Source organism: Oratosquilla oratoria, chromosome 4 (genome assembly GCF_046742065.1).
Source record: "Oratosquilla oratoria isolate Oo_2021 chromosome 4, ASM4674206v1, whole genome shotgun sequence".
NCBI lineage: Eukaryota > Metazoa > Arthropoda > Malacostraca > Stomatopoda > Squillidae > Oratosquilla > Oratosquilla oratoria.
In genome coordinates this window covers 29,596,405-29,608,904 of record NC_134780.1, presented here as the reverse complement: position 1 = coordinate 29,608,904, position 12,500 = coordinate 29,596,405, and the positions used below count along the sequence as shown (strand labels likewise).

The 12,500-nt window shown below is 39.2% G+C and overlaps 1 protein-coding gene across 1 annotated transcript in view; it reads left to right on the top strand.

Annotated features, from left to right (window-relative positions):
• Nucleotides 1–897, top strand: part of LOC143024728 (uncharacterized) — a 27,770-nt gene extending 26,873 nt beyond the window's left edge. The window contains exon 2 of the mRNA XM_076183810.1: nucleotides 1–897. This exon is cut by the window's left edge and continues 821 nt beyond it. Coding sequence (XP_076039925.1) covers nucleotides 1–762 — 762 coding nt within the window. The 3' untranslated portion in view covers nucleotides 763–897.
• Nucleotides 898–12,500: the final 11,603 nt, after the last annotated feature.

Below are 12,500 nucleotides of genomic sequence, written 5' to 3'. Positions count from 1 at the left end.
GCTCCCTCCGTCGGCGGCGAGCCCGGACTGACGGTCATGGGCCTCCACTCCGTCACCAAGGAGGACCCTGACGAGAACGAGCGCGCCAACGAGGGTGTGGGCGGCGGTGTGGGCGGCGTGGGCGCCGGGCCCATGAGCGGCTCCGGCAGCGACGACGATCGACGCAGTGCCACAATGGGCAGCGACAGCGGAAGCAACGGCGGTGGCGGCGGCGGCGGCGGCGGCAGTAGCGGCGGTGGCGGTAAGAAGATCCGCCAACAGAAGACGGTGCGTCTCTCTATCAACGCCCGAGAGCGCCGCCGCATGCATGATCTCAACGACGCCCTCGACGAGCTGCGCTCCGTCATTCCTTACGCGCACTCGCCCTCCGTCAGGAAGCTCTCCAAGATCGCCACCCTGCTTCTGGCCAAGAACTTTATCCTGATGCAGTCCAACGCCATCGAAGAGCTGCGTCGCGTCGTGTCTTACCTCAACCAGACGACGGCGGGGCCCCTGGCGGGCCTACAGACGCCCTACGACACGGGGTCGGCCCTCGGAGCCGAGGCCGCTCTTCCGACACCTGCGGCAGCTTTCCCACGTCTGCATGCAGCTCCCGCCCTTGCGGCCCAGCAACAGCAACAGCAGCAGCAACAACAGCAGCAACAGCAGCAGCAGCAACAACAACAACAACAACAACCCCACCAGACAGGTGCTGGCAAAGGTTCTCCAGGACCTCAGGGTATCTTCAACCTTCCTTCGCCGCCCTACAAGCCAGGGTCCTAACGTCAGGGCCCCGCCAAGGTGCCGCAAGCGGGGCTCTGGCGGAGCTACCGACGACCTTCGAGGCCGTACAAACAACAACAGCATCAACAACAACAACAACAACAACAGCCGCAACAGCAACATCGACAACAGGAACTGCTCGAGCGTTCTGCCAGCTCCTCCTTCTTGTACCAGCAGGTCCTTGGGCCCCCCACCAGGAGACCATACACGTGAGAAGTATTGAAAAAAGCAAATTCCTCGACTTTCTCTGGCGGGCAGTCTTTGGATATCTGGTAACAAAGACGTAGCAAACTACGTGGTAATTCGCCGTGAAAAAAAGGAGTCTAGTATATTCCTTTTACCACTGGTGAACCCTTTTTCGATTATGTGTGGATTAAAACACTCTTGATAACAATACATGCTAGTAACGCACCAAAGAACTTATTTTCCCAAGTGTACGAAGTGAACCCTTGCCTCTTCGATGTCAGGCAAGATTAAGGTTCTGTATCTGTTCAGGATCGTCAGCTGGACGCTATGTAGACTCCCGGCGCCTGGGTCCTCAACCTTAGGTGGAGATCTCTCTTTAATTCAGGGAGAAAATTACACCACGTTCAGTGGTGCCATCGACTCATGGGCGACATTTCCCGAACTTCTAGAGAGAACTTCGACACTGAATAAAATCGTGGCCGCCCAACTGGAAAGCCCATTGGATCTCAAGGAGCTCCCAGGATCAATGGTTGAGTACCCATATTCCAGAGAACCTGGTGTACTTCTTGAACAAGACAATATCTGCTATGCCTGTATGGCGGTGGCACCGAAGTGAAGAAAAGGTGCGACTGTGTGGTTCCTCTAGAGTCCCAGGTCGAAGACTCCCGTTCTCCAGCAGTAAGAGACTCTTCCTGAAGAAATTTGACACCGATCAACATTCTTGAAGACGTATGGCCAGGAGTGCTGACTTGTGTTCAGTGGCTGCAGGCCATGGGTGTAGGAAAGGTTTAGTTGAGGAGCTTTGAGCCAAGAACAAATTCCGATCAGTGGGAGAGACTCAGTTAAGAATTTTTGAGATAAAAACAGATTATGATTGATGGGAAAGACTCAGTTAAGAAATTTTGAACTAAAAAACAAAGACTTCGATTAGTGGGAGAGACTCAATCAAGAAATTTTGACCCAAGAAAAGACTCCGATCAGTGGGAAAGACTCAGTTAAGAAATTTTGAACCAAGAAAAGACTTCGATTAGTGGGAGAGACTCAATCAAGAAATTTTGAGCCAAGACTTCATTCAAACAGTGGGAATTGAATCATCTCGAGGGAAAATGGGTCTTGGTGAGCTCAGATATAATGTTTAGGTCTGTCATAGTTAAAAATTGAGGTTAAATGTTTATTTCTATTTTGTGATACACGCCGTGCGATGTCTGCCGGAGTGAGTTATCATTATTATTCATTTCTAAACAGAATATAGAAGAATGAGATGGAGTGATCTTTGTGTACTTCTCGAACCAAAACGAGACAAAGAGACAAGACACTTTTCTTCGTTTGTGTGTTTGTGTGAGATTGAACGTTACAGATGAGTCACTAAGGGGGGATCCGCCCTCCCACCTCAGCCAAATAAAATCACCTGGCGGTAGCCAGAATAAAGATGTAAGTGAGCGGATTGTTGGCGGTGGTGGAGATGGTGGCGGTGCAGGAACTCGAGTCATAACAATGTTCATATTTCGGGAGGAAGAGCTTGAAAAAGACCGAAAGTCTTCGACGGACACTGGAGGTCCCTCCCTCATCCTCCCCCACTTTCTCCTATTCCTTCGGTTTCGTCATTTTCGACGGAGGTCATTAAGTGCCCTTTGGCACATCCCTTCACATCCCTTTATTTATTTATCTTTATTCTTTATTCCCGCCTCTCTCCCATTCCCCTTCCTTCCCACCCTTCCTCTCTCTCTTTCCTCTCTGTCTATCCTTCCTCTCTTCTACCTGTCCGTGATTAGTTTCATAGCCTCAATTTTTTTCTTCTCCTTTTTCTTTAACTAAAATTATTTTACGTAGATATTTTCAAATGCTTATTTCCCACCATATATTCAATTCAGAGATATAATCTTAGTTTCTAATATATGTGTAATGTATCTGAATTAGAAGTTATTTATATTTTCGATACTTTATTGTGACCGTATATTGTTTAAAAATGAGTGTAACTATATAGTTCATGTACATATATAACTAAAGTGTGTACAATGTTGTAAATACCACATCATTATAGATAAATAAAGATGCTTAATATAAATCTACGTTTCAGGACCTAAACAAGTGGTTTGTTTATTTGACCATATAAAAAAAAAATTATGAAAATGTGTTTAAAAATGACAGCTTATTAAATCTGAAAATCATCTTGTAGATCTTGCAACATCACAAAAAAAAATAAAAAAAAAGTATACTTGTTTGGTACAGAGTGGGAGAGCATCATTACATTCAAGGATACATTTCAATCATTCAAAAGAAAATGAATGATAACAATGTGTTTGAGAAACTATAAATTGTTAATTCTATTACCAAAAGTACCTTGTTGATCGTGGTTTTCGGGAAAATAAAAAATCTTGTTTGACCGTGGGGGGGGGGGGGGTTGGTCTTCTTAAACGCTTCCCCGGCACACCTACGAATGTTTCGCAGCACACTGGATGAAAAAATTGGGAATCTAATGGTAGAAACAGAAACCTTTCGCCAAGACTAGCCCAAATTTCTGCTCTCCGAGAACCTTAAACTCCTCCCCCTAAAAAAAAAAAAAAAAAAAAAAAAAAAAAAAAAAAAAAAAAAAAAAAAAAAAAAAAAAAAAAAAAAAAAAAAAAAAATAAATAAATAAATAAATAAATAAATAAATAAATAAATAAATGCCCAAATTCCTGTTCACCGAGGTCGACCTCTTCGAGAACCTCAAACTCGCCCCCCCCAAAGAAAAATGAAAATAAGAATAAATAAATAAATGAAATGAAAAATAAAGATAAATGAATAAATAAATAAAGGCCCATAACTTTTTAACACTCTCAACCTTTCCTTTAGTTTATCTTTATCTTATTCATTCAGTTATATATTTATTTGTATGCCTGTTTATTTATTCATATATTCATCTTTCTCTATTTATGTATTTATCTAGTTATTTGTATATTTATCTTTATATATATTTATTTATTTATCTATTTTCTCATTCATCCATTTATCTATTTATTTATTTACTCAGTCATTTATTTACTTTTAAGCTGTGAGATTAATTCCACTTGCTGAACACACGGTTAGTGAATTTGGTTCTTTCTCCGGAACTAGACTGTGTTCGTGTACATATATTCAAAGATTCCGTTCATTAGCAATCACAACGAAGTAATACGTGTCCTCTAGAGAAGGAAGAAGGCTTTAATAATGACATTATACTAGGGAGGAACCATATACATTAGGTCGTGGGCACTCGGAAAAAAAAGATGGCGGTTCGAATCCTGCCACCAGCGAAGTTGAATAAAGGGTGTGGCTCATTAAATTCCACGCTACAAAGTCCTCTGTGAGGGGCACCGTCCCAGCCTTCCTATAAGGGGGGGGGAGTTTATGACGTTAAAATATATCATATCACTCCATTAGCTACAGATTGAGGTCACTGAACGCTGGATCTAGCGAAAGAGGCTGGTCAATCGCACGACGCTGAAAGAAATGATCTGACGACGTCCAGAATGAAAAGAAAGGGGGTACTCGGATGGGGTTGCTTACTTATGCTAATGGTGCCCTCTGTCAACCAGTAGGAACAGTAAGATGACTGTCTTTTTTTTTTTTTGTTTTTTTTTTTTTTTGTCAATGGTCATCCTAGGAAGGGTAAATACTTTGTATGTCGAGCAGGGTATGGACTAATAGGAACGTTCCGACGACAAATCTCAGTGTCTCATTTGATACTATCGTAACCCAGCGTGTCTTGCTGCATTGCTTCTGACTCGGGGTAGTGGGCGGGATAAGGGGATGACCCGTCATCCATGAGGAGCTAAGATGGGAGGGGTGGAGGGGGTGGTGGATGGGCGTGGAATGGGTGAGAGGTGGTACGTGCCTCTGACTTGGCTACCTCCCTTATAAGGGGGAAAAAGCTTTTGGTATATAGATAGATAGCTTTATCTATTTGTTTATCTATATCTTTATATATGTGTTTATTTATTTGTTTATGGACTAATTTCGTAGCGTTATGAAAAATAGACAATTGGGAATGGATGCAAAGAGGAGATTGTATGAAGGGGTGATTGTGCCGACGGTATTATACGGGGCAGAGACTATAATCTAAGAGACGCAGAGAGGAAATGTTTAAATGAGTTTGAGATGAAATGTCTAAGAAGTATGTTAGGGGTTACAAGGTTGGATGGAGTGAGAAAAGAGGAGGTGAGGAGGAGAGCGGAAGTGGAAAAGGAGATGGCAGACAGATATGATGAAAGATTATTGGGATGGTTTAGACACATGGAAATAATGAATGATGAAAGATTGGTAAAAGAGGTGAGGAAGTCAGAGGTGGAGGAAGTGAACTTGAGGGGACGACCGAGGATGAGATGGATGGATGGGGTGAAGGGGGCACTGAGCAAGAGAGGAATGTCTGTTGAGCAAGGAAGAGAGAAGGTAAGAGATAGAGATGAGTGGAGAATGACTGTGTATGGATGATACTATTATGCAGAGAAGGGAGGGATGGGGGATTGGGGTGATTATGTGTGAATGATACTTTGCGCAGCCCGAAGGGATTTCTCTCCGTTTTCTTTTTTTCTGCATGAGGGGATGTAGAGGGAAGGTCTCCAGTTAAGTGAAGCGGCCTTGAACTGGATGTACTTTGTCTTACTGCATTGCGTTTGACCTAGAGCAGTTGGCGGATGCAAGGATGCCCCGTCATCCATAAGGAGCTAAGGGGTGGGAATAGATACGTGCCTCTGATATGGCTACCTCCCTTATAAGGGGGAAAATCTCTCAGTATATAGACTTGTTCATTTATTCATTCATTTATTTATCTTATTTCTTTTACTAGCAGGATACGTTGACCACTCCTAGCAACTTTGGTACATGAATATGTGATGGCTATGTATTAAAACCTTGCTACTTAGAGATCGATGGTTGGTCATAAAAAATATCAAACAATGGAAACGAATATTGTATCTGAGCGAAAAATGCTTAGAAGCGTTATTACACTGAGCTATTTTTCCTCTAACCTCCAATTAATCGGCGGTACCACCCACTTCCAGAAGCTTTTTTTGCCGCAAAATCACTATGGTAATTTATTTTTCATTTCTCAATAATTTACGTAGAATGTCATCTGATTTGCTGGAGATAAATTAGTTTCCTCCAGCATATAAGATTCCTTCCCGAAAGCTGGAAATCTGTTCCAACAGACGGAAGAAAAATAGCTTAGTGTGATTACGCCTGAACAAGGATGATATAGACAAGGTCATCATATTAAGGCAAGTGTCGGACTTATAGTAATGTATTTTAATTGGACAACTTTAGGTTTAGGAAGGAATGGACAAGAACCAACAGCGGTTATTGAATAGAATAGACTTAGTAACTATGTAGAGAGCGCTGAAACAAATACTTGTCTTAAAAGAAGATTAGATACTTTTATGGGTACGGATGAAAAGTGGTAATGGACATGGAACTGCCTAGAGTAGGTCTTATGGTCTTTTGCAGTCTCCACCATTCTCATGCTCTTATGATTTTATGTAGTATGAAATTCTATAAGACGTCCTCACAAATGCCCCCTTGCTGTTGTTTTTTAATTACTCCTTTAAGTCCAATACTTGGGGAAACTTTGAAGAATCCATTAATGTGTCTAGTAAATTGATACAACGATATCGCCGTCGTTATGTCAATAATACGACATTCTCGATCAGAATCGCCTTCCGTGTGGTGGTATTTTGATAGCCCCAGCCCTTGTTTGACAGCGCCTTTTCTATCCTAACCTAAAATAACCCACACTGTAAAAATGTTATGTTTTCATTCATCGTTTACATATTTTCCCGTAAAGTGTACAGATTTTATTTTATTTTTATTTCATCAGCACATTTTCCGCAGATTTTACGGGTCACACATTACAATGTAACCTAAGTTAACATGACTTGAACTGACCTAGCCAAGAGCCTTGGAAAACTCGGAAATGACGACAAGAACGATGTAGTCTGCGTTTAAAACCAGTCTGTGACGTCACTTACTATAATTCCTCCAGATGTGGAATCTAACAGCAGTACAACGATCCAGGACGAATTTCAGGGGCTTCTTGACAAGTTTCTCTGGAAGACTTCTGGTTCCAGAAATCCAATTCCCTTTTCTGGAAAAGAAGAGCAAATTTTATTCAACAACGTTGCATTCTTCTTGGCAACGTACACACACACACACACACACACACACACACACACACACACACACACACACACACACACACACACACACACACACACACACACACGCGACTCGGCGGCGCGGTGGTAGCGTTCGCAACCACTACTATAACGGTCCGAGTTCGAATCCCGCCCAGAGCTGAAATAATTTCAGTATCGCTGCGCTGCGAGTCGTTACTCCAACTCTCGTGGGCGAGAAGTTGGAGGTGAGTGTGCGTGTAAGGTCACATTATTACCCATTGATCGGTCATATATGTGAGCTCTGAGCTCTCCTCCGGGAGGGTAATAGCTGTCGATCACGAGTCCAACATGTGATCCAAGACCATGGAGAATCACTCACACACACATACACACACACACACACAATATATATATATATATATTGAGACATTGTGACAGGTTTGAGGAAGGTGGAGTAAGACACGGGTCTAAGGCCGATTTTATTTCTGACCGGTTTCGCTCAGAAGCTCTAAGCGAAGTCGGTCAGGAATAAACTCGGCCCTAGGCCCGTACCTTATTCTTCCGCCTTCCTCAAATATATACATATATATATATATATATATATATATATATATATATATATATATATATATATATATATATGTATATTAGTGTATCCAGGGAGAATATTTTCTTGTTGACAGACGATATATATATATGTATATATACATATGTACATTCATAATGTCTATATAGACATACTTAGATGTATATATATATATATATATATATATATATATATATATATATATGTATAAATGTATATATACGGTATATACGTACATATATACATGTAAATGTATATATACATACATACATACATACATATACACATATGTATATATATGTACATGCATACATACATACATACATATAAGTGGTAGGGTGGTGAGTTAAACGCCGAGAATCCGTTGAAGTTTTATTTCTGACGTTTCGTCCAACTAGGACTTCTTCAGAGTATATATATATCTATATATATATATATATATATATATATATACATATATATATATATATATGTGTGTGTGTGTGTGTGTGTACATACATATATGTATATACGTATATATACATACATGTATGTGTATATATATATATATATATATATATAATATATATACATATATATATTATATATACATATATATATATATGTGTGTGTGTGTGTGTGTGTGTGTGTGTGTGTGTGTGTGTGTGTGTGTATGTGTGTGTGTGTATACATATATATGTATATGTATATATGTATATATATATGTATATATATATATATATATATATATATATAAATATAAATGTGTAGTAACACGTTTGTAAATACACGGGAAACCCACAGTCGGAGTAAAAGAAAACATGGGAAAATGTTTTATTTCTATATTTCGGCTACTGGTTGTAGCCCTCTTTAGGAAAGTACAAGATAGTCGAAGTGGTAAGACATATATGCTCCTTTGACTTAAAGAGGGGAAGGTAACAGGAACATTGACAGTGTCAGGAACGTAAGGGACGGGGGCTTGGCTGAAGGCAAACTCTGGAAAACTTCGTTGATTTACTTAAAGTTGGGCAGCTATGAACAAATAAATAAGCTCGCTTCTGGCCGGGAGATGAGGAAGAGGAGGAGGAGGAGACGGTTTGTGTCCTCGGCGAAGTCTCGGTGCGGGAGGTGGCTGAAGATAGTTTCCGCAGTTCCTGAGGCCGTTTGTCACGGCGGAGAATTTGGCGGGGGATTCCTCCTTAGGAATAAAATTAACAGAAGAGTTTAGCCTTGCTGTAAGGGATTCTTAAGACGTCTCTATGGCTGGCTCTAACCTTACTGAGGCCTTGATCCAAGAAACAAGCCCAGTAGGCTAATTTTATTAATGAGATATAATGAAGTCAGTCCCTCAGTCAATGATTTAGGGACTACAAATCCTGAAAGCCCTTAATGCCACTCTCATAAAGACGCCATCAATTCTTTTGTTAATCTAATTCCCAAGGATCTACTCACATTTGTTTATCACTGTCCTAACACGACAACGAAAGAGCGTCAAACATAGACGAACAGACTACGGACCTATAAATCTAACCTCAATCACGAGACAGATGATCAAAATGATTAAAAGATGCCGTCGAACTTCGAAAGTAATTTAAAAAGAAATAATCGTATTCCTTTCAATGGCGATCAGAATGTTTTAGATACACACACACACACACACACACACACACACACACACACACACACACACACACACACACACACACACACACACACACACACACACACACGCACATATGCACGCACGTACGCACGGACTAACAGTAACATGTTGTAGATGATGCCAAGATCACGAGAGGAATAGAATATAAGGAAGACTGCAAAATTCTACATCTTGAAAACATGTATATGCAGAGCCAATTGTACAAAATTAACTTTAAGGCAAAACTTTATATGCAAAACACTGGAAATGGGCAAAAAATAAGAACATCAATAAATTATTCAATGGTAATCTAATCACTTATAAAATCAAAACAAGAGAAAAATCTGGGAGTGCTGGTCACAGATGATAACTCATCACACATCAGGAAAATTGTGTGTGAAACATACAGACTACTGGCGAACATACAAATGTCTTTTCACTTCATCATGATGAAAAAAATAAAATCAAATAATTCCTCATCCGCCCTGTACTGGAATATGCAGCGGCGACGTAGTCTCCAGATAAGGCGAAGCACACACACAAGACTGAGAGAATACAAATAGTAGCGACCAAATTGTTTCTAAGCATTGCCAAGAAAACTACAAAGAGAGAATGAAGACATTTGACTTACCATCATTGGAAGAGAGAAAAGAGGGAGTTGACTTGATTATGGCGCTTAAGACATTCGAGGGAATAGATAGAATTGACAGAGAAGGTCTCATGATCTGTGGGGGAGAGGACGAATAGCGAGGTCATGGGAACATGTGATCATGTGATCATGTGATCATGTGATCATATTTATGGAGGATGTTAAGAAATTCAGCTTTCCATACTCCTGGAATAGCTCAGAAGGTGATATAGACCAAGCTAAATTCATAGCCGATTTCAAAATTAGGTAAAAAAGAAAGAAGATTTCAAGAATACTGTATATGTCCTTCCTTGTATATTACAATTAGTTAAATAGCTGTGTCTTGCTGCATTGCTTCTGACCCAGGGCGGGATACAGGGATGACCCGTCATCCACGAGGAGACAAGAAAGGAGGTAGGAAGGGGTGGTGAATGAGAGTGGAGTATGGTGGAAGTGGATTTATGCCTCTGACTTTGGCTACCTCTCTTGTAAGTGGGAAAAAGCCGTTGGTATATGTATGTAGTTAAACGTAATTAGATAAAGACACACACAAAAAATATACCACGGAATTTCATAACTATATCTCCCTTATATATTACAATCACTTGAATAAAATTAGATAAACACACAAAAATATCATACCACACACCAATGTGTTTTACATAGAAAAAAGGTTACCATTAAACCCATCGGTTGAAACAAATGTCTACTTTCATCTCTGGTTATACAAATTCAGAGGAATTCTAAATATAGTGTTCTATTAAACGACATAATGCGCTTATAATGTTTTGATTTCAGACCCATGAAATTAAATTGGAAATCAAATAGTTTAAGGCTTTAAGCATTAGGGGAACAGGAGAGCGCCACTGCAGTAAGCAGAGTTGGAACACGCGAGTCAGTTTCTGTGTAGTTAAGCCATAGAATTGTATGCTACCTTCAGTGCTAACACCAATTCAATGCTGATATCATGTATAACCGATGTATATATATATATATATATATATATATATATATATATATATATATATATATATATATATACATATATATATACATATATATATATATATATATATATATATATATATATATAAATGTATGTATATGATTGCTAGTTCTGCTTTTTGTCTTTTCTTTAAGACATTCTCTTTGTGTCTTAAGGTGGTCTTATTGTCTCTATTGAGATCTGAGAGGATTTCTCCGTAGGAGGTCATCTCAGATCTCAACAGAGACAATAAAACCACGTTAAGACGCAAAGAGAATGTTTTAAGAAAATGGAAAAAGCAGAAATAGCAATCACATTTAATACTTGTTTACGCGAAAATCTCTTGCCTATTTATACATATAATGTATATATATATATATATATATATATATATACATACATATGTATATATATATATGTATATATATAAAAATATATATATATATATATATATCCAGGGGTATATCAAAAGCGAAAATATCGATATGATAGGGATAACCGAGACATGGTTAAATGGTAAAGTGTTTGAAACTGAATTTAATATTACAGGAGTTAAACACTTTCGTCAGAATAGAAACCACAAGAAAGGGGGGGGGGTTCTTTTGTACGTCAAAAGCATTATTCGTACCTGTGTATTAGAGAAAGTGAAACAGGATGCATATGATAGTTTATGGGTAGAATTAACCCAAACAAACTGATAAAAGTTGAATGTAGGTGTATTACAAACGCCAAAAACATTATCATTAGCAGGTGATAAACTGTTGTTTCAAGAACTGTCTAGTTTCTTCAACCGGAATTTAATGATGATAGGTGATTTCAATTTTACTGACATTGATTGGATGACTCTTGAACATGGCTATATAGGTAGTCGCCTGATAGATTTTCTCGGTGACAATTACTTAGCTCAGCATTTAAAAGAGCCCACAAGACATGGAAACTTAATCTACTGATATATAATTAGCCGCGAAAGCATGATAACCGATGTAGAAGTTGGTGAAACCATTGCAAGTAGTGATCACAACTTAGATTCAAGCTGCAAAAAAAGTTTTAGAATTGATAGTTGTGTATCTAAAATGACTGATTTCTGTAAAGCTGAGTTTATAGGACTACGTCAGGAGCTTCAGCTTACAGATTAGGAGGCAAAATTAAGCGAAAGTCCTGTAGATCAAATGTGGGAAATATTTCAAAATACGCTTACAATGATGATTCGTATATACATCACATTTAAGGACAGACGCCCCTCAAACCAGGCTCGCCCAAAGTGGCTTGATAAAGAGAATTAGAATAGTATTGGTAAAAAGAGATAGGTTTATAAGAAATACAAGTGTTCTGGTACACCTAACGACTATCAAATTTATGTAATAATACAGAGAGGTTTAAAAAAGACTATCAGAAAAAGAAAGTGACAATACGAAATAAATATCGCTAATAAATCCAAAGAGAATCCCAAAGAATTGTATAGTTACATTAGATATAAAAAGGTTTTTAGGTATCACATTGGCCCACTATTATCTGCTGACGGTGAACTTCGATATTTGTGTGAAGGAATCTGTGACATTTTAAATGAGATAGCAAATGAACTTTAATATCTCTAAATGTAG